The sequence below is a fragment of the Haliotis cracherodii genome, unplaced genomic scaffold (assembly GCF_022045235.1).
Source record: "Haliotis cracherodii isolate W230 unplaced genomic scaffold, xgHalCrac1.p SCAF_6, whole genome shotgun sequence".
NCBI lineage: Eukaryota > Metazoa > Mollusca > Gastropoda > Lepetellida > Haliotidae > Haliotis > Haliotis cracherodii.
In genome coordinates, this window is record NW_027266319.1 from 30197791 (window position 1) to 30222531 (window position 24741).

General features: G+C 39.3%; 1 protein-coding gene across 1 annotated transcript in view; it reads right to left on the reverse strand.

The window, feature by feature from the left end:
- Positions 1 to 7315: 7315 nt before the first annotated feature.
- The window catches only part of LOC139445021 (NUAK family SNF1-like kinase 1), a 74329-nt gene continuing 56903 nt past the window's right edge, over positions 7316 to 24741 (reverse strand). Inside the window, exons 3-7 of the mRNA XM_071226080.1 lie at positions 19884 to 20035; positions 18950 to 19015; positions 18363 to 18482; positions 13698 to 13830; positions 7316 to 11920 (exon numbers count right to left, since the gene is read on the reverse strand). Coding sequence (XP_071082181.1) covers positions 10719 to 11920; positions 13698 to 13830; positions 18363 to 18482; positions 18950 to 19015; positions 19884 to 20035 — 1673 coding nt within the window. The 3' untranslated portion in view covers positions 7316 to 10718. The remainder of the gene's footprint in view (positions 11921 to 13697; positions 13831 to 18362; positions 18483 to 18949; positions 19016 to 19883; positions 20036 to 24741) is intronic.

The window sequence follows — 24741 nt, forward strand, 5'->3', positions numbered from 1 at the left end:
CATACTTTCTCAAAGGTTTCTTCATAAGGTCATACTTTCTCAAAGGTTTCTTCATAAGGTCATACTTTCTCAAAGGTTTCTTCATAAGGTCATACTTTCTCAAAGGTTTCTTCATAAGGTCATACTTTCTCTAAGTTTTCTTCCCAAGGTCATACTTTCTCTAAGTTTTCTTCCCAAGGTCATACTTTCTCAAAGGTTTCTTCATAAGGTCATACTTTCTCAAAGGTTTCTTCATAAGGTCATACTTTCTCAAAGTTTTCTTCATAAGGTCATACTTTCTCAAAGGTTTCTTCATAAGGTCATACTTTCTCAAAGTTTTCTTCATAAGGTCATACTTTCTCAAAGGTTTCTTCATAAGGTCATACTTTCTCAAAGTTTTCTTCATAAGGTCATACTTTCTCTAAGTTTTCTTCATAAGGTCATACTTTCTCAAAGGTTTCTTCATAAGGTCATACTTTCTCAAAGGTTTCTTCATAAGGTCATACTTTCTCAAAGGTTTCTTCATACGGTCATACTTTCTCAAAGGTTTCTTCATAAGGTCATACTTTCTCAAAGGTTTCTTCATACGGTCATACTTTCTCAAAGGTTTCTTCATAAGGTCATACTTTCTTAAAGTTTTCTTCCGATGGGTCATCTTCCTGAGACAAGTTTTAGAGTCAGTTAACGATATTTACCCCAAATTTCTATAAGTATACACTGCTCGACAAATAGCAGACGACAAAGTCACAGCTTCCGGTCGCGTGTGCAGTAGTAATTTTAATTTAAATAGAAAACTTTCAAAAATTGAACATTAAAAAAAAAACACCATGGATTAGTTTACCCAAGTACCTTAGAATTCCGCGCAGCAACATTGTTACCATACAAGTTAGGTTTATCTACTTCCGGCTGAAACATCTTGTCCGGAGTTTTGTGAGATAGCTGGGGCGTTTAACCGGACGCTCGGCATGGTTGTCTATGCCACCTGGTCATCAATATATTATTTTAATGGTGCATATAATCAAACGGGAGGGGGGAAATCGGCACCTTAGAACTTGGTCGCATGTTAAATAAACTTGACAGTAAATCATGATGTGCTTTATATGCCGTAATTCCATGGATTTTAGAAGATAAAAAAAAAACATTTAAAAAAGCCTGACAAATCGAACGTTTGCACCGCAACTTGGCAAACCTGTATAAAACAACACGCTAGTCACTCTGGCAACAGCGAAAGGACAATACAAGACGGTGGTTTGTTTTTCTGAGTATTGTATTAGCTTATCTTCTGTGATGACGGATTGCTTGTTGGTAAATGATCATCTGCGGATCTGGTATCCACCACGAACGTATCATTGTGAATCAGACGATATCGACGTTTCAACATTTTTGTTAGCCCAGGTTAATTGCTCCACAGTGGCGTGCGTGATGTAGGGCCCTCTCATGAATCTTACCACACGCGGGGAGAGAGAACATTTAAACAAGGTGAACAAATTAAACCATTATGCACACTTATTTCTGTTTAATTATATCATGGAGATATAGATTCTCTCGACTGAGTTGCTAAAGCACACGTACGTGTGTGCCGAATGTGGTTTACGATTATTTCTGACAGCGGATTTGTAACAGCGAACTTGCCTTGAACTTGAATCTGTGACAAACTAACGACTTTTTTTATGAGCTTTGTGAGATTACAAATATGTGTGTGATTTCACTTTTGCTTTGTGTTTAGATTTCATTCGGATGATATTGTTACTTAAATAAATTAAATCCAGATTAGACTGAAATACAAATAAACACGGATCTACAGAAAACATCTGTTGCCGAAAAAAATTATTTTAAACCAGGTTACATTTCCTAAGTAAATAATGTAACGAGACGCCGAGACGTGCTATTTAGTTAACCTTTATTGCATTTACCTATTTACATCAGTTAGATCGATCATTCCAGGAATGTCAAGCAAAGTCAAGATACAGTAAATTACGTTTATAACGAACACGCTTATAACGAACTGGCGGATAAAACGAACTGTTTTTTTGGTTCCAAGACATTTGCTGTATATATGGTGTATATATGTTTATAACGAACTGGGGCGGTCGGGTAGCCTAGTGGTTAAAGCGTTAGCTCGTCACGCCGAAGACCCCGGTTCGATTCCCGACATGGTTACAATGTGTGAAGCCCATTTCTGGTGTCCCCCGCCGTGATATTGCTGGAATATTGCCAAAAGCGGCGTAAAACCTCACTCACTCACTCACTCTCACTCACTCACTCACTCACTCACTCACGTAGTTAACTGTAGTAGTAGCAGATGCGCTTGACTGTAACCAGTTTATCTAGAATGCAGAAAAAACCGTTTCCCGGGAAACCAGATCCTTCAATTCTGAATCATTACATGCGGGGTGGATGTACTCCCTCCATTTGTGCTCCGACTGACGCCATCTTTTGTTTGAATTAAGTATAAATGTAATTGTCTGACATTCATAAAAGGCTTCCCTCCTGCGCGAGGTCTACATGGCGTCATGTAACTTACATACTCCTCATATATTGGGTACACAGTAATCATGACATATGCATTGCGTATTAGTATCCTTCTGAAATGTTTGCTGGCAAGATCAATTGGCTGACAGTTCATTATTAAAGGATGATTACTGGCGTCAGTGTGCAGTCTTTAGGAACAACCAATGAACAACGCATCACTGATTAGCCAGTGTATATATAATGAAGATATATTACACTGGACAACCGAACGTGTCGAGGAGGAACTCCTGCTTTGGTAATGATAGCCCTAGACACGTGCGGTATTGAGCTAATGTCCAACGGGGAACTGCGGGTTACCTGACCGACCCAGTCTGTCATACAGACCAAGAAACAAATATATCCAAGACAGCCCATGCAAGTCTATAATACGGAGCAAGTCTAGATTACCATAGTTTCCGCAAATGAAGAGAGTCTTGGGTCCTTTTTATTGTATTTTATCAAGATAATTTAACAGCTGCTTTTTCTGTACACTATGTTCATTTCAGAGACTTGATGTTAGTCTTTGACTGATCAAACGAATGATGTTCCAAAGTTTGATAAAGGCTAAACTGCGGATGTGCGAATATCGGAAAGTTAAGCCAAAATAGGTAATATAGTGCTCAACTTAAGATAGGGATAATCAGATATGTCATCCCATTATACTTGACATATGAGAATCAGTTTTGTGTATGATGGAAAGATAAAGATATCCCTATCTTAAGTGGAGTGGTATATTACACACTACGATTAGGGAGCGTTTTATTTCCTGAATATATTTCCAGTACTGTGTTCGTATTTACAGGTTTAACTGTTTAAACTAAACATGTTCTCTCCCCGGGATCCCGGGCAGAAGAGACCACCAGCTGTCCACAGACTGAAATGGGTGACCTGGTTGACTGTGTTTCCTCCCACCTTGATAGACTGAATCGTTGCTCATGCTGTCGACCACTAGTTTCTAAGGCCTTGACTCCACTCGGTTGGCTGTGATATATACTACTCCAAACATGTTAAGGAACACCCGATTCTTTCATGTCACGAAAGTTAATCAGTCATGCCATGACGGATTAACTATAGTGATATGAAACAGTCGGGTGACCCTTAACCTTTTTTCAGTAGTATAGCTGAAATATTACTGACCGCAGGGATGATAACTATACGAGCTGTGTTTGTACCAAAAGGGCACATTGAGTGAGTGAGTATGGTTTTACGCCGCTTTTAGCAATATTCCATCTATATCACGGCGGGGGACACCAGAAATGGGCTTCACACACTGTACCCATGTCGGGAATCGAACCCGGGTCTTCGGCGTGACGAGCTAACGCTTTAACCACTAGGCTACCCGACCGCCCCAAATAGCACATTGTGATTTGTGTCAACTTAACAAATGACATGATGCAGAAAAGAAGGTTAATATCTCGACACTTACGTTTTCTTTCTTAATACTGTGTGGTATGTTGCCAGAGCAATTCATCCTAATCACTGCATCTTTCGACATGCTTTGCCATTAACAAGGTAGGTTGTTAATTATATAATCATTTTCTTTTATACCTGTATTATTTATGAATACAAACACTGATGTATTTATTGCACAGCAAAATACTATATGTCGTCACAAATTACATCATTTTGGATCAATCCGTGAAGATCCGGGGTAGAATAGGTCTTCAGTAACCAATGCTTGCCCTAAGAGGCGACTGTGCTTGTCGTAACAGGCGACTAACGGGATTGGGTGGTCAGGCTCGCTGACTTGGTTGATGCATGTCATCGTATCCCAATGGCGTTGATCGATGCTCATGATGTTAATGACAGGAGTGTCTGGTCCAGACTCGATTATTTACAGCCCGCCGTCATATAGCTGGAACATTGCTGAGTGCGGCGTTAAACAACAAACATTTTGGATCAAATATGACACGAGTAGAGATTTGTTTGTTAAGTGGGTCTCCTATTTTTCTTATCACAGGCATGAACGTTTCTGTCATTCGCATAATGGCAAGCCCTTGAAGATAAGTTGTCATGAATTAATAAACCTTTCGAGTGCTACTCAGGGGCCGTCCATATGGGATATTCGGGAACGGGAGCCTAGGGTTTTAGAATCGTTGATAAGACATACTGGATGTTCTGAACACTGTGTTCCTTCAAGGTCGTGACTATGTCCAACGGTCCATACTTAATCATATACCATTCTCCGTGGGCTTTTGCCCATTTCCAGACGAGGTCTAAACGTTGTAAATAGTGCCGTGTGAGAAAAACTGAGTTATTGTCTTTGAGTAAGCATAATCTGCAAGACTGATAAACATCCTAACTTTAAGTTAGCCGAAAAAGCAAAAAGACACTGAAAGACTAGAATCAAACTGACTATAGGACTGCAGACTGGCCAGAGCACCTCTGAGGTCTCTGATTTTGTCGAAGAGCTTCTTTAACTCGAGAAACAAATCTTATTTTTCATTTCAGGTCTTTGTCAACGCCGGACGTAGAGACGTCTGATATTACAAAGATGACAAACAATAACGCTGACAGTTGAGATACACTCATGGTATATACGTTCGGAATTTCGTTATCGTGAAACATTGTTATCTCATTCCCAATTATACCCCCTTCCACGTAGAGCAAAAACAACAAGTTATCACGCGTGGGGATGCCTCTATCTCCCGTCAGTCAAGTGGTCCACTTATGTATTCGTGGTATGGGCGTGGCTTCCTCGAAATAATACTGATAAGTCATTAATCCTTTTGTCACCATAGTTTCGAATATGAATTACGCATTGCGAAACATATCAATGACCTTTGTTTGAAACTTGTGTCGTGTAGATGTTTTCCTATGACTATAGTTAATGTGTCGTGCAGATGTTTTCCTATGACTATAGTTAATGTGTCGTGCAGATGTTTTCCTATGACTATAGTTAATGTGTCATGCAGATGTTTTCCTATGACTATAGTTAATGTGTCGTGCAGATGTTTTCCTATGACTATAGTTAATGTGTCGTGCAGATGTTTTCCTATGACTATAGTTAATGTGTCATGCAGATGTTTTCCTATAACTATAGTTAATGTGTCATGCAGATGTTTTCCTATGACTATAGTTAATGTGTCATGCAGATGTTTTCCTATGACTGTAGTTAATCTGTCATGACATGAGTGAGATGAACTAAAGTCATATGAAAAAGAATCGGTGTTCTTTAACTTCTTTTGAGCAGTATGTAAGTGACCAGTATACCCGTGAAGATCAGGGGTAGAATAGGTCTTCAGCAACCCATGCTTGCCGTTAAAGGCGATTGTGGTTGTCGTAAGAGGTGACTAACGGGATCGGGCGGTCAGGCTCGCTGACTTGGTTGATGCATGTCATCGTATCCCAATGGCTCATGATATCAATCACTGGATTGTCTGGTCCTGACTCAATTATTTACAGACCGCCGTCATATAGCTAGAATATTGCGGAGTGATGAGTTAAACAACAACAACAACAACAACAACAAAAAGACCAGTAGATGTCGGACATTAAAAACGGAGCAGCGCGTAGCTCTTTACTGGTGTAAATGGATTCAGGGTAAGGTCTTTTCTCTCAACATCCGGCCAGTGTCCTGGTTTATTGAGGTGAAAGTAAGTCCCCAGCAACTTTTTAAGTGGCGACTATGTGAAACGTTGATCACAACATAAATTTCTGGATTGTCTAGTCCAGACCCATTTATTTCAGATCACCGTCATATAGCTGGAATATTGATGAGTGTGACAATAAAACAAACAAGCTGGGCTTAGCCATGTAATGTGTGATGTCCCTCGTCTTTCTGTCCATTACAGTGAAACATTGACCATCGCCCCATGGGGAGTCTCCAGTGACCTTTGTTGGTCGTAAGGGGTGACAGGATGGATAGGGTGGTCAAGCTCGCTGCCCGGGTTGACTGCTCGTCATACCACAGCTGGGCTGTTGTTCACAATTTCAATCAGTGGATTGTCTGGTCCAGGCTCGATTATTTACGGACAGATGTCATATAGCTGGTGTAACAAGATGGGACAATTTATCGCTGAGGAATCTGCCCAAGTGACCAAGCAAAGAATTCACTCATGTGCCTCAAGATTCCAAAAAATTGTTTGGATTTCAGTTCATTCATCCAGGTGCTCTTGCCAGGATAACCCATAGCTTTTTAAATATTTCCTCCACAAGTCTCAAATTAATTCAAACATTAGGGACAAAAACCATTTTCATTATGGTTTGATGTACGTATATCATGAGCATGTGTTTATGAATTACTATCAAATAGTGATACCAGGTGAAAAGGTGAGAGTATCCTGCCCCACCGGGTGGCACCCATCACAAACACATGCAAAGGCAAGTCAATTGTTTACAAGTAAAATAAAGATGTGCTTGAAACAAGCTTTAAGGTACCCTTTGTCCTCTTTTCACAAAGAGCATGCTGGATTGTACTTTAAAATGTGTAAAATGTAGACACCAAAGGGTTGAGCTTCCCTGAATATTGATTGACATAAAAGGGAAATTGACTATTTGAAAGTTGAAGTCATCCATCTTGTGATACAGACAGTTTTCTGTCTCTCTCAATCTGTATTCATAGATCTGTGGTGGCTTCACTGGCCTCTTTCATTTCTAGTTCAGGGGGATAATGTCAGTATTTGAGATCCAATCCCACATTAGAGCGGCAAAGTCACCTCACACTAATGTCAGTATTTGAGGTCCAATCTCACATTAGCACTGGCAAAGGCACCTGTCAACACACCTGCTCAAGTCTGGTAAAGATCTACCACACCTGTGTCAGACAAGGCAGTCATCACAACCTCCATATTTTTCACCAAAGACAAGTTGACAAAACAAAAGATTCATGTAAGAATGGTTTATTCATCACTGCTTAAAGCTTAAATGCTCCAAATAACTCACAATGTCAGGCACACTAGGGCACGAGGCTCCGGTTGGATGATACAGATATACGGGATACAAGCAGCTAGCTGGCTACATCCCACCCCACTGTCACTGTGCTAAATACTAGCTCCATCATATTGCATATACTTCATATTCTACACGAGACAGTGAGGCGATGTTCTATTGAATGACATATAGAGCAGATCAATGTCCTATTGAATTACATAGAGCAGGTCCCTCCTCATGATAATACACAGTACAATTTGGAGAACATTTCCACTAAATTGGCATCGACTTCACAGACATTTACATGACCATATAAAATCAGAACTCTTTTTCAATGTTTCACACAAAAACATGCATGAATGTGAACATCACAAAAACTCAAAATACAAAAATGTTTTTTTAATTTCTAAAAAAGTTTTTTTCTTCAAATAATGCCCATATCATTTAAGGAGGGACAAACTAAAAGCATTTCTACTGGCTAAAAGTAAGCATCCGGTACAAATAGCTGTCCTTAAGACTTAAGAGAGTAGAAAGAAAAATTAGAAGTGCAAATTAGAGCTTATCTTGTCATTAAATATTTGTACGTTTATAATGGAATATATCACTTTAACTGCTCATCATCCAATGAAAATGATGGTTGGTTAAGATCAGAACACCAAGACATAACAGACCGGCTGTTTACATAAAAACCAAATATACAAAAGCAAAGATGTGAAAGTTGAGTTGCTTCTTTGGCAGTGAAGAGAAAATAAATAAATAAATGATAGAAATGAACCTCAGAAAGGATTTCTTAAAATTATTCATGTAACATCATGTGGAAATGATACAAAAGTTGTAAGAGATGGGAAAATATCAATAAATTACAAGTCATAAATGATACAAAATACGTTACAACACAAATGATATAAAACCATGCAATTAACATGTTAAGTTATTGCTTAACTTTCAAATTGACTTCTACAATCAACACATAAGGGGACAGTTTCATCTTATATGCAACACATCAAACACCACAAACACTAACTTATCAGTTCTGCTTTCGCCAGATAAATCACTATGTCCTAGGTGGCTTATGATTAATCCATCAGTAACTCGGACAAAAAATAATGTCTCCAAATACCCAAACTGATCGCCCTTAACGCTCATCAATTATCTGGACCCCAAAGGTAGCGTTGTACCCAGGGGACGCTGTAGTAACGAAAAAGTCAGGTGATCCTTAACTTCATCTGAGATGCTTGTCATCATTGGCAGTGCTTATTTAAGGTCAGAAAGTCCCTTTAAGAGATCTGCACACTGTTCACTTGTGCAGCCCTATTGGGAATTCTTTTGTAGGTCTACTATTGCTTTGCCCAGTTCAAAGTTTCCCATGGCAAGAACTAAGCATGACGTCATGCCATGACAACCTTTATATTACAAAACAATAGTAACTCTGCTACACATAATTCTCAAGATAAATGCATGGGAATGCATGTTTATGTGTTGAAATAGACCATTTGAAGTAGGAAATCATTCTAATCAACCTTTTAAAGTCATTGTTGAATAATTGTTTTGTCTTTCAACAATGATTAATTTTGATTATACTGCATAATTTCCAATGATATTCGTAGGTAATCATGGCCCACCTAGATCATTGCGAAAATGCGAAAATGAGATCAGAATCTTGGCAGAGCAAAATTGAAAAGTTTAGGGTCCAGTGTCCATTATGTATACAGTAGATTTCAAAGCAGAGCATGTCCAATCACAAAACATGATGTATGCAGAGAAACACACGATCAAAGACAAAATATTGACTCTGGAAGGTGAAGGTCACTTATTCAAGGTCAGTGGTTGTCACCTTGTGAACTCCACAATTTTTTTATCATATGAAAATATGTTAAAACGGATGACCCTGAATACAATCGGAATGTGTTTTGTAATTGCATAATATGCTCATATCTAAATAGGACCAACTCTACATTGAAAGTGAAACATGAATTTATAGACAGAATACTTCAGTGCAAAATAAATAATTTGTATTTCATTTCCATGTGTATAAAATCAGTTTCATGATAATATACATTTTTTTTAAAAATGCATAGTTAGTGAATTATAAAATGAATCTTGAACTAAAATACGGAGAGGCACATCGGAAAGTGAATAAGACATTTTGTGAAATCTTGGAGAAATGCGCTTACACGGGAACATGCCTTGGAGGAAACATCCACATATGGAGACAACATTCACATTACGTTAGCAAAGAGTAATACATTACATAAGCATAGAGTAATGCATTAATGCATCGTAAGCATAGTGTAATGCAATAATGCATAGTACTGAGTAATGCATTAACGCATAATATTGCATTCAATGAGGATGAGTAAAGCAATAATGCATTCCATTAGCATTGAGCAATGCATTAATGCATAACAGTAATGCAATAATTCATTACGTTAGCATTGGCAAAATTGATAATGCATTATGTTTATGTTAACTTGAGAATTAACTTGAGTTAATTTGAGAATGAACTAAGTTAGCATTGCGCAATACAATAATGCATTCCATAGCATAGAGTAATGGAATATATTACATTACTTTGCCTCAAAGTAATACAATATAACATTCATTATGTTTGGAGTTGAGCAAATCACAATGAACTCAGGAGAGATTGAGAACAAATATAGCACCATGCTTGCTTCAATTCACATTTTACAATCCTTTCCCTTTTTGATGTCATTCCAAAATCTTCATACAGATTTATCTAGGCCTTTTTAGAGGTCGATATTCGGCGCCAAGTCTTTAGCAAATGACTGTATGAATTCCCCAATTTGAATTATAATGTCCCGCTTTCTCAGAATTTTGAACAATATCACAGTTTTCCCCCAATCTGCCCACCAAAGGTACTTAGTTTGGAATCCTAGATAAATCCTGCTTAAACACATAGAAACCAACCATATGCTGGAGATGTAACTATGTTTGCGTGGACCTCAATGCCGCTTGAAACATAGGTTAGATTTCTTTAGGCATATTTCTAATATCTAGTGAATAATCAGGAATTATTGTTTTGAGAATTGATCTTGGAACTGAAAATGAATTCAACAAAATGCAATTGAAGCACTGGCAAAATTCTAATGACAAACATGCACTACAATCAAGGACTATTTCATAGCCACATAAAGCTGTGTTTCCATGGACACATATATCAGTCTTGCGGAATCTATCGCATACAGTCACTTAGACGCTCGACAATGTTCTCAACAAAGTTAATCTGTTCATTTCAAGAGACAGTCTTGATGACATCCTGCTGCATCAGAACCCTTCGACACATACTCCACAGACACATTGGGTGCTTCACACAATACACAAGGTCAAGGACACAGTTATACTCTATGGCAGATGTCGAGCGCCTGACGATAAACTTGTCGAGCCTCTTCAATATCAAACATTCGGTCATCATAGAGAGCTTTGGTTTGAGGCTGTGACCCGCCCTCAAGGTTCAAGGCACTAAAGTCATCGGAGAGAGGGAAAGCTTCAAATCTAGGTCCCTCTGTAGCCAAAGGACTTATGTTTTGACTTTCCCGTTTTAAACTTTGACGATCATACTTTCCTATGAACTGTTCTCCATCTGCGCTGTCGAATGAAAGGTCCAGGATATCGGCCGAAGAATTGGAGCTAAGACTCCCAACACTGAGGCGGTTTCGTGGGTCCTCCATCGTGGATCCACCTTTTTTAAGGATCCCTTTCCTCCGACGCACAACTTTTGTTGTACTACATGTGCAAACAGTTTGTGGATTATTTGAGAAATTTTCCGTGTCAGAGGAAATACATATACTGATTGAGCTTGTGACGTTGCCGCTCTGCACAACATGAGTCTCCTTGTGTGAAGGGAGGGTATGGACAACACATTCCTCCATCACATCACATGACCCCGAGTTCGGCGTACTGGATGAAGTTTTTGACAAGTCTATATTTATATCACAGTCTTCATAGCTGAGATCTTCACAGTCACTCGCACGTTTGGGAGACTCTTCATCTTCCATCTTCCGGGCCAAATCGTCTCTCATATCACAACCACTATCTCCCCCTGAGAATTTTCCGCGTCGCTTCAGGATCCCACGACGCGGTTTCTTCTCAGAATCGAAAACCTTTTTCGACTCATCCCCAGAATTATTATCCAAAGTACCACACAATTCCCGTGATGCAATGGACGGTTGGTCATCGGGTTCTATATTAACACTACTGGAAGGCGCCGAATTTTTATCACAAACATCGGGAGATGTTTTTGAGCTCACGATATCAAACAGAGCTTCATCTTCGTCGAAAGAACTTTCAACAGTCTTTTTCAGTATTCCCTTGGAAGATCCACTCTTGTAGCGGGTCTCATACTCACTCTCACTGTCAGACGAGTAGCTGTGGTGAGGAGGTAAAGACTTACTGGGCGCTATGGCGATCCGGGGATAGGGTTCGAGATTAGGCGTGTGACTGTAGCCCTCATTTATCCACCAGTGCCCGAGGACATCCTCCATGGTGGCCCGCTTAGCTGGATTGACACTGAGCAGCTGCCGGATCAGCCCACCAGCTTCTGCAACAGACAGTAGGAGAACATAAGAAGAAGTTCCTGACAAGATGGTCAAGCACCGAATCCCAAGGCTTTGAAGCTCTGCTCACCATCATCACAGACTCATGCAAGATCATACAAAGAGACTGTACATTATTCTGACATTAGGACATGAAACACAACATTGGATATTTCATATTCAGGTTCTGTAGGTTTGTTTGTTTTCTAGTAAACAGGTCATTTTTGCTTTGGTTGTGAGAAGGATGGAATTTTTATAAAGTGTTATATCTTTTGATATTTTAGAAACATGACCAAAATGAAATTGACAACTAAGTTTTGCTTGATCTTGCGCAACAGGTGCAAAGCCTTTTAATGCAAGAAATGGCACCTAACGTCCTAGTGAAATGTTCATGCAATAGCCATCATTCGATCTGAGGTCTGCCTGGTCCAGACTCGATTATTTATGGCTGTTGTAAAATAGCTGATAGCTGATACATTGATCATGGCAGCATTAAATTTCACTCACTCACTCTACCATCTTTCTCTTCCTCATTATAAAGCAATATTTTAATGCTAACATACACAGCTCTATAAACATGCACGATATCTGAAGCGATATGCATCTTCACAATGGAGGCAGGAACTACAAAACATGCTTATGTGGCTCTTTTTACAAAAAATCATTCAGTGAAGATAAAAGTAGGTCACTGTGTAGAAAACAAGTGTGACCTGATTCATCTGTTATTGTGGTCATATGACCTGTGCCAACATGAATACATGTCGTTTGTTCCGTTGACCTGTCAAACATAAACACATTATACCCTGGGGTTGTCCAAATCATATATAACCTAGATATCAAACCAACAAGAACAGGATGATAATACTCATTATTCACTGGGCCTGGAAAAAAGAGTTTCTGTTAGGATGTATAGAAATGTACAACAACTATTGCAGCAGAGCTGTTGTCAATACCATATTGACTCTTGTGCCACCTAAGCTTAACACACACCGGCAATATTTAGTGAAAACGTTTTTTTTCAGTATTATGTGCAGTCAAAAACTACATCACCTCAGTATTTCATACATACTAGCCACTTCTGGCAGACCCCCTCCCCCCCCCATCATGATCATGATATTGCTGGAATACTGCTAAAAGTAGCATAAAACCCAACTCACTCACTCATACATGTACATGCTACAAAGTGTATGATATGGATATTCCCAAAACTTAATGATACACAATACTGATTTCATAATAGCGTGTCATATGTCTGTATCCCATAAATTTAACTAAAAGCAAGTTTATAGAATGCCTGCATGAATTAACTGCAATTTTCCTTATTTCTCATAAAGTTTATCATACAACATGCATTCAGTCTAAAACATCAACTCCCAAGAAAAATAAAACCAGATCATATTAGGAGTCTAATCTTTTAAATGAGAATAATCTTTTTGTTTGTATTTATGTTTCAAGTATCAATATAGAAAATTTAATCAGTTATTCTAAATTTTGAAATTTTGCCTCATGCCACAAGGAACATTGCCCCAAAATTAGTCTGGCCTAAGTAAAGGAATCAAATATTTCTTCCAAAAAATAAAATAATTTCTACCCTTACCAAAGCTGCCAGATGATACAGCGATCTAATATGGTTATATAAATACTTCCCTACACTGTCAAAATCTGTGCTAAAGCAAACAGTTGACGTAGTGCTTAAAATTCTGTGGAATCTGGCCCTGGATACGTAAATTATGTTCTAACTAAATAATAAAAGTAGTTTTAATCCTTTCTCCCAAGCATTACCTGATTGGTGAGAAGGTTCGTAGTACTCTCCACTCGAGATCTGTTTGCGCAGCACCTTGAGGTTGGCGTTCTCGAAGGGCATGGCGCCATACACCAGTGTATACAGCACCACTCCAAGACTCCACATGTCCACCTGCAGCAAACACATGGTTATTAGAGGAGCCATCACTCACACATTCATCTTTCTTGAACAAGTGAGGATTGATATTTTACAAACTTGTATCATATATTGAAAAATTTCACCTTGAAATGAAGCATATAACCGTTTTGTGATTCTGAAATTTCAAAAAATTAATTAACACAAAATTGATCAAAGAGTGATAAAAGAGTTTTCCAAATTTGGTTTCAAAGCCTTATTTGGTCATTCATATGAGCTAAACTGTTAAATCAAGGAGTTTTCTCCACCAACAAAGAATTTCTTCAGATTCTTAAAAAAGGGGTAGGGTCTTCAAAATGTGATACAGTCCTTTATTAGCAGTGAAATAAAATAACAGCTTCAATTGTTGTAACAAACCTGGCTGAATGAAGGCAGGTATCAAAACAAATAATAGCAAATACATTGTGTAGAAATTCCAAAAATAAACAAAATCAATTATTTTTTTTCTCCAACTAAAATTCCCATACATATTCATATATCATGCTTTTAAATCTTCTGTGCATTAAAAGATATTCCCCTATAAAGTTCACTGCACTTAAATACAAAGAGGATTTTCTGATTTTAATCTCCAAATTAAGTAGGCTAACGTGAGAGCTTGGTGAAGCTTTCAAATTGTGAAATCTAGTCGATCAGGATATTTTTTTTTATTTTGTAAGTCAGCATAGACTAAAGCTGAGCAAGTCACGCATGTCATGTAGAACATTAGATGGGTGTACAGGCACTCCTGGTTCAAGTGGCAGTTTCTTTGTCTCTTCCCGGAGGGAGACAAAACATTGACCACATCTTTTATAAGTAACTTTAAATATTTCTGTTTTGTTTGCTGTTGATATTTACAATGAGTTTGATTCTACATAAGGTCTGAGTTTGAATTCTGACGTTGAAATGAAGACACAAAACCCTGTTCATCATTACAAAATTCATTCCAACCATCTTTTCAAAACTAAACCAAGCAGTGAGAAATACCATGCTGCACTTTAACATGAACACCCCACTCAGACACAGTATACTGACTCCGAGCCGACCAGTCAGCATTTTATCCCCTTAATGCCAAGCACCAGGCAAGGTAACAACAAGTACCATCTTTTAACATCTTTTGGTATGACGCGGTTGGGGATTGAACAGAACTGGCACGCTTAATGAACACAACTGCACAGCGTTTTACAACCTCTTTCCCAGGACCATGACATGGCAGTAATGTTGAAAGGAAATTTATCACAGACCCTTTTTTAATCAAGGCACAAACATCTCCCATCAAACAAACCACACAATTCCTAAAATGACTGAAGAAATAAAAGCATGGTCCTTCTCAAAGGAAAACGTTTTAGCCGACATACCATAAATATATATACCAAATAAAATTTTAATCGGTGTTACTAACCCTACAGGTATGTATTGTCAATAGAAACTTTAACACATGACTGACGATCAATCCAGGGCATTAATCTCATGCCAAGTTGAACATGAAAATGTACGCGCCCATACACACCCTCAATTTTCAAGTACTGCTCCACCAAACCTTATTACCCATATGACTAGACATAATAGGTCAGAACTCCTTGAAGACGTCAAAACTCATGAAGGAGATGGTTAATGTATCATTCTTTACACAAAGATTACAATAATAAGAAATGTCGACCCACCGACATACTGCAGTAATAGCCATGTCGCTGTCAACGGGGTTAAATTTAGAACTAAATTGGCGATGATGTACAAAATGGGTGACTTAGATGTCAGATGTGGCATGTTTGATGGAGGAATCTGTCAATCAGGGAAGCTGGTTTTGGGACGGACAGGTTTTTCGGTGCAGAAGATCATACAAGTTGTCAATTTTTGAGTAAATGACAGGAAGAAATTGTGAATCTTTTTTTCGGTATGTATTTAATCACATTGTCTAGACATTGGTATTTTTAGAACATCCTATTATTCTGCATCAAGTCCCTCACATCATGTACATGGATATCATATACTATTCAAAAGAAGTAACAGAAAAACCCATTTTTTCATATGACTATGGTCAATCTGTCATGAGTGAGTGTGAGTGAGTTGGGTTTAACGCCACTTTTAACAGTATTACAGTTATATTGCGGCGTGTCAGCTTAAAGTGGGAGGAAAGCCCGAAGTGATGCATGTCTTAGACGTTTACCTCTTTGAAAAGAGGTGAAACCCACAAGCACGGGTATGGTGCTGACAAACCTAGAAACATAATGGGGGCGAACTGGGATTCGAACCCACAATCAAAGGTTTCTAGCGTGCCTAAGGGACGCAGCTCTGCACAGCGAATTGCGGCACCTTAGACTGGGCCACCCGTGCCCCCTAATCTATCACGACATAACAGATTAACTTTAGTGATATTAAGAAAATCAGGTGTTCTTTAACTTCTTTTAAGTAGTATATCTAAAGCTTTTTATTCATTTATTGTGATGTTTTATTCATTAATACTTCTTACACTGTGTTTTATTCACTAATACTCTTTGTGATATTTACAAATATTTATTTAATACTTTGTGTTTAATGAACTGTCACAAATGTATCTAAAGTAAACTAAACATTTGAAAGAAATTAGTTTTGGCCATGGAGAATGAGTAGGGTTTAAGACCTCTTCAAAAAGTGCATACTAAAATGGAAAACATTTAAACATAGATCTAAAAAAACCTTGGTGAATCTGATAAGCAGAATCTTAAGAGCATTTACATGTTTGTAGCATTACAGGAGCTGATTAAACTTTGTACACACAATAAAGATTCTCGGTTGATAAATAATGTACCAGTATATAAGTTCTCCTCCGCCTGTCTCGGCCTACAGAATTATGTGAGTGTCCTTGTGTCGTGATACCAAATACTTTAATCCATAGTCACATGTTAGCTTCACCAACCAATCACTGACAGAAAAAGGATGCGTGTGATATAAGGCATGGAATAATGATCTGACTAGGAGGTCATACTGACGAACCCTTCACAAACTCCTGACACTGCCGTAACAATCACACACAGAGAGAGAATGACCCTGTACTAATGAATCAGACCCTGCTTGGCATCATGCTGACATTTCTTAATCAATTTCCAGTTTTTTGGACATGGCCAACACTGCACTAGTCTCCTGTATGGTGAATCTGTAAGTGCAGTGACACTGCAACCCGATCTATCATCCACCGATGTACCGGGGTCACATAAGCCCCGACTACCCCCACTGGGAGGGGATCGAGATCACGGCAGATTATCACACGCTAGATTTCAATCAAGTCCGCCTGGGAGAGGTCGTAGCTATGATAGACGACAATTAGAAGTGTTTGCAATGACACGAGTCATGTTTGTAATTGCTGATGACACGATACTGATCATTCTCTTGGAGACCCATGTGTACACAGTGTAATGTAAATATGGTCATGTCAGTTTCTTTCTGATTTTCACACAGGTAATAATCTTGTGGCAAAATGTGGAGAAAACACTGATATGAACTTGACTCGTCAGTAAAACATCCCAGTGACTGTTCCATTTCCACATTCTGCCCTCATCAGTAAAACATTCCAGTAACAATCTTATATTTCTACTTTCTGTCTCCATCAGTAAAACATCCCAGTGATTATGTATTGTTTCTACTTTCTGCCCTATCAGTAAAACATCCCAGTAACAATGTTTTATTTCCACATTCTGCCCTCATCAGTAAAACATCCCAGTGATAATGTATTGTTTTTACTTTCTGCCCTATCAGTAAAACACCCCAGTGACAATGTTTTATTTCGACATTCTGCCCTCATCAGTAAAACACTCCATTGACAATGTTTTACTTCTGCCTCCATTAGTAAAACATCTCAGTGACAATGTTTTATTTCTGCCTCCATCAGTAAAACATCCCAGTGACAATGTTTTATTTCCGTATTTTGCACTCATCAGTAAATCCCAGTGACAATGTTTTATTTCCACATTCTGCCCTCATCAGTAAAACATCTCAGTGACAATGTTTTATTTCCACATTCTGCCCTCATCAGTAAAACATCTCAGTGACAATGTTTTATTTCCACATTCTGCACTCATCAGTAAATCCCAGTGACTATGTTTTATTTCCACATTCTGCCCTCATCAGTAAAACATCTCAGTGACAATGTTTTATTTCCACATTCTGCCCTCATCAGAAAAATCATCCCAGTGACAATGTTTTATTTCCACATTCTGCCCTCATCAGTAAAATCATCCCAGTGACAATGTTCTTACATGTTCAGTTCCACTATGTATTTTCCTCTGAGCTACACAAATACCAATATGTCCTGACACTCCCCAGAGTTTAATACACTTCAAATTGTTCATTAATTTCCAGGTCTCACATTCCATCCCTGAAGCAAGAACCATTAAAATCAATTGATTCCCTTGAAGTTCTACACAAGAAGTTGATTATTGACACTACAGATGAATTTTCTTCATCATTAAGCTCCCGCCTCAAGTATCCTTGCGTGTAATACAGACTAGCGATATCAATAGGGAGGCGAGACCACTGGACAATTGTCCCACACTGACCTCTGGGCCATGATAGGGTTGACCATTCACTATTTCCGGGGAAGCATAGAGGGGGCTTCCGCAGAATGTAGAAAGAAGTTCATTATGCCCGAAATTGTTGGCGAGGCCGAAATCCGCAATCTGGAAAAGATATCAGGGGGTAAGAAGGCGTTTGAACTGACGTGAACGCAAGACCTCAAACTGATACTTATATTTCTTATTGTTATCAAAGCACAAAGAAAAAGATTCCAGAAGGTCACATGACCTACTTTTAAGATAATCATTTTAAAGCTTCCCAAGATGGCAAGGTGGAGTCTGAAGACGGCCAAACATATTAGTGTGAAATACTTATTACCTCAGAGTCAAACATTCCATAACAATAACTGACAATTTTTTATTGAATGAAGCATAACAATAATTGACAATTTTTATCGAATAAAGCAGAAGACAGAATGAAGCATTTACATACAGATTCAACTCATTACACATGTATGCAGCATGGGTCATTACTTATGAGAGTGGACGAGCAAGCGAGTTTAATGCTGCTTCAACCATTATTCCAGATATATCACATCTTCAGCTATGAGAAAATTTGACATTCTACTGACCTTGACATTTGACTGCTCATCTAAGATGATGTTCTCCAGTTTGAGATCACGATGAACAACACCATTCTGAAAGAAAGTCATCAATCGTCAAATGTTATCCAGCAAATATGCTGTAGTACATTCAGAACAATAACCAACCGCCAATTCTCAAATACTGAAACAAACTCAATGTCAGCAGACACAAAATCATTTTCATGTCTTATCAATTACATGATCCCGTGAAGATCTGGGTTAGAATAGGTCTTCTGCAACCCATGCTTGTTCTAAGAGGCGACTAATGCTAATGAGATCGGGGGGTCAGGCTCGATGACATGGTTGATGCATGTCATGATGTCCCAATTGCGTAAATTGAAGCTCCTGATGTCAATCACTGGATTGTCTGGCACAGGCTTGATTATATGCAGTCTGGTGTAATAAAGCTTGAATACGGCTGTATATATTGTGGTGTCAAACAACAAACAATCCTTTCTGTAAGTTTGGTTAAACTCTCCTTATGTGGGGCAAACCAAGAATACAAAGCCCAATTTTTTGTTTTCAGAACAGAAAAAAATAATATTGATATTCATACTCAGTTCATGGCAACTTAAGAGCATTGACCCACAACAGTCTACTTCTTAGGAATGGAAACAGCAAGGCTTTAAGACTGTAGGGTTTAGTGGAGTTGTCTCCAAACTGTCTTCCTTAGCCTCCAACACTCACTTTAACAGCAGGGTTCCCCTTTGGCACCACTCTGACCATAATCTCCATGGAAACAGACTTGGTTCCTTCTAGCAATCAACCATCAGTGCCAAAAATGCTAAAGTAGCATTATCAGCTATCAATACCCAAAATTAAATTAAGTTATTGCAATCCCAGAAGGTAAAACGCACAACTGAACAGACAAGTGCAACGTGAAAAAATACCCCAGATTGATATTTGTGACTTGGCGCCATACCTGATGACAGTAATGGATGGCTGAGACGATTTGCCTGAAAATTCTCCTTGCGTCTTTCTCAGTGAGCCGGCGCCTCTCATTGATGTAGTCATAGAGCTCGCCGCCCAGAGCACAATCCATCACCATCACTATCTTGTCCTTCTTCTCAAACACTGAAACAAGAAGCACTTGGTCACAAAATTGAAACGAAAAACATCTTCAAGGGTCAAATATTAACACATCACCATCTTGCCATGCTGCAGCAAAACCTGAGGGGGTTAGTGTGTGTGTGAGTGTGTGGAGTTGGGGGGGGGGGTGGGAGGTAGAGAGTGAGAGAGAACAACAGACAGCATCCTCAAGTGGACACATGTTTAAATAAAATCTGTGGACAAATTTATCTTTTTCAGCATGTTCTGGACAGAGAAATTTATTTATTTCACATAATTCCCCCGGACTATCAATCATACACATCATGCGTGTAGTCAATCCCAGATGTCCATCAAGAGTATACCAGCATGATCTTGCGGAAATTGTTTTCAAGCATGACAGAAGAAGCATGATTGTTTCCCCTGAGCTGATTACCCTTGTTGTTCACCCTCAAGGTCGGGATTGGTCCCCTGCCAGCTCGCTTCACATCAATAACGAGGCATTAGGTGGACAGGGGCTCTCTGGCCAGTAATTATATTGGACGAGCACATCCTTCAGAAGCTCCACATAGCCAAGGCCAAGATGTATGATAATGATGTTAACCGTCATCATAAAGGGATGGCACTAGTTTCAGCAACCCTCTTTCAGAAGGGGTACTGCCCTTATATTGCCAGACATGAGATGCCAAGAAAGTATAGTTCCATAACTTGTTAATGTTTTACCAAAATTAATGTGAGGAGAGTCAATGGAGGATAATCTTTTCTGGATTGACATGACTGACATGTTTGTATGTATGAATGTTTTGTTGTCTTTGTTTGTTGTTAAACGCCGTACTCAGCAATATTACAGCTATATGACGGCGGTCTGTAAGTAAGTCTGGACCAGACAATCCAGTGATTGACATCATGAGCATCGATCAACGCAATTGGGATCGATGACAAGCATCAACCGAGACAGCGAGCCTGACCACCCGATCCCATTAGTCTCTTCTTACGAGAAACATAGACGCCTTTTATGGCAAGCATGGTTTGCTGGAGATCTATTCTACCATGGATCTTCAACAGTCGCAGACTCTGAAAAGATTATGATGCTTGGGTATATGAGGTTGGTGCAGTTTCAGATGGTCTGAATTTGAAGGGTAACTTTCCAGGACGCAGGACAAATACTGAAGTCCAGGACTGTTGTTTACAATCTGGTATTAAGATTCACATTAACTGGATTACAAACCTTACTTCAAATCAGGCCACATTCCTGAACTTTGTAAATACCTGCCACTGTAATTAGCCATTCATTAGCCATAGCAATTAGCATTCATTAGCCACAGAATGAGACCATTCTTTGTCACAGAATACCACAAACCAAAGAGTGATCTGTGATCCCATGAATACTCCCTTTGCATTGATATGACTGTCCCATCTCATGGGAGGTATCACTCCACCAGCCTCCCCAAACCAGGAAGAATGTCATTGATTAAACAGTGTGGAAGTAGGACAATGGTGGGACCTACCCACATGTCCGTACCTGGCACACGCTTCCTCCATCCACTGGCACCAGTCTCAAACCACCCAGCATTCCAAGACCCCCTCATTACCATAATCCCTTATCAACTGCTTCCTTTCTGTTGGTCATTTCAGCTCTCATCAAACAAGCCAGACAAAGTGGCCTGCATTTTCCACTAATCTTGCCCATGTCTAGAAGGCTACCATCAAACTAGATATGCCAGATAGCCATCTGACTAACACCTCCATTGTGGGCCTGTCAGAGGAGACAGGGGATCATCACCTCAGGCGACCACCAGGATCAGACACTGGACAATGGTCAATGTCTCTTGTCCACTCCATGGTCACAGGGTATAAGGAGAGGTGATGGTCGTAGCAGACTCAAAATAAACTAGAAAACTTCAAGGCCCTAGGCGTATTCCTAATCAAAACAGATCTAATAGAGCGCATCTAAAAACTCATTAATCTACCAATCCAAAATCAAATATACATACAAACACCCACCTCACCCGGCACCGTAAGTTCCCCCCTCCACCCACTTTGGCATTTATTCCAAATTTAAAAATTCCAAAAATTCAATATAAGCAACCCCTAAAAGCCCCCTCTTGGGTTGCACACACCACTTTCACCCTTTTTGGAATACACTAAATGGCCCGGCCAGGCCCGTGTGCGAAATATACGCTACAGTCGGAAAGCGCACGTTAAATCTTCTATATCAATCAGTCAGTCAGTCAGTAGCAGACTATCTCCCATATGGTTGATATAGAACTTCAGTCACCAAATGTAAAATAAGACACATCAAAAGAAAAGATACAGGGTCTTGTCTATCAAAAAAAAATAATTAGGATCTTTTCAGTCATGAAAAAAAAGACCCATATGTGCTTTCAAACAGATATTATAAGGATATTATGACTTATTAAGTCAATACCCGTACTATCAAAATATATTCAAGTCAAGAAACTAGTTTTTCAGTTTTATTTATTGATCAGTTTTGCTTATCTATAAGAAAATTCAAAATGAATTCTGGGACTGCCAATTGGAATTTACCTGATGTCATAGCAGAGTTTATCCTGTTTCTGCAACTAATGTCCATGTCTAGCTAGTATTCTTGACCCAGGGACATTAATAATGGTTGAGATCTCAAGCCTGTTTCTGGGATGCCTACCAAGAACTAATCCCACAGTTAACCTCAAATCAACAAATGTTTTCACCAATGTTTCTAATATAGACCCCCCCCACCCCTCAATTTGCACAATGTGTTTAGCCTGTCCTGGTGTCTCTGTGATATGCTGGGAATGCTGCTTGAAGATTGAAGTCACTCACGCTACACACAGCCTAGACACCTCTTCCATCTTGACTTGAAACAAGTCCTAAACTAACTTTAACAAAAAATCTAGCTGTCTGATTTGCCAGTTGCCGTCTTGTACAGGGGAAGTTGGTATGTCAGTCTGTACATAATGACGTCATAATATCTGATGTGACGTTACTTGCTTGTCCCTGTTCGCCCCTTAAGTTACCATTCTAGTAACAGAGTGTCTTTCGGGTGTCTCAACATAGATCTTACTTCCTGTACACCCCACCAGCTGAACATTCGTGTACACCCCACCAGCTGAACATTCGTGTACACCCCACCAGCTGAACATTCGTGTACACCCCACCAGCTGAACATTCGTGTACACCCCACCAGCTGAACATTCGTGTACACCCCACCAGCTGAACATTCGTGTACACCCCACCAGCTGAACATTCGTGTACACCCCACCAGCTGAACATTCGTGTACACCCCACCAGCTGAACATTCGTGTACACCCCACCAGCTGAACATTCGTGTACACCCCACCAGCTGAACATTCGTGTACACCCCACCAGCTGAACATTCGTGTACACCCCACCAGCTGAACATTCGTGTACACCCCACCAGCTGAACATTCGTGTACACCCCACCAGCTGAACATTCGTGTACACCCCACCAGCTGAACATTCGTGTACACCCCACCAGCTGAACATTCGTGTACACCCCACCAGCTGAACATTCGTGTACACCCCACCAGCTGAACATTCGTGTACACCCCACCAGCTGAACATTCGTGTACACCCCATGATCTGAATATTCATGTACACCCTTCAAGCTGTATAAGCCATTAAGCTTGTCAAATCCTACACACCTCATAACATGAAACTAGAAACTCGAAAAGAACTTTCTATCCTTTCACATTCATCTTTGAAGTTTGAATTTCTATTGCATTGAAAACGGTTTTCTTCTGTACACAGTAATTGAATTACATGGGCGATATTCTGTTACATTCCTTCTTATATATCACAACAACAAAGAGTAAACATGGACTGTAACTCCTTTATAAAGTGTCAGATCAGCCACAGTGTCAGTTAAAACCTGTATCATATGTCACTCTTTCTTCATGCGAGTTCGCTAAAACGAAGACTTATTTCTCACTGACAATGTTTGGGGATGGTCTCAAAAGTTTCAATTTTCCTTGCACATAACTTTGTTCAAAATCCTAACTCAGGCCTAACATGACATTCTTTGTTTACTTTGTATCAAAATAGAAAGTCAGACATATGAGACTGTCCCCAATGGCATATTTCAAATCTTTATGACACTGCGGCATACAATACAGCTACAATCTTCTTTTCACGACCCCCTGCCTGTCATCCCTGCCGAGAAAACAGTGTACATAACATATTCCCTTTCTTCCTAAAATTTTTGAAACATAATTGACAAATATGAGGAAAAGTTTGCAGGAGATTACAATCTTAAATTAGTTTTTCATATTTCTTACACATTCCACGATTTGGTGCTGAGAAAAAGAAATCTCAAAAAATTGCCATGTGACAGTTGTCGTAGCCTGCTGCAGTTTATTATGCACACAAAGCCAGAATCTTATACCAGGCTTTGCTTTACAAAATGTTCATAGATCTGTGATAGTGAGTGACAAGCAACACAAGCACTTAATATCGGAAATGCTAACTGAATATCACATATGAACACACAATGCCATTTAGAAAGTGGTCAAATGTAACAAGTGTTATATCTCGGTGGCTGAGTGGGTTAGATCGCTGACTTTTTGCACTGGTGGTTAGTAACCTCACTATGACAATGTGGGTTCGAATCCCGGATGGGACTCAACCCCCGAAAAAGTACGAGAATCTGTATTTTACTCAGGAAGTGTTATCCTAAATATAACATTTGTTACAAATATCACATAATTCTTACT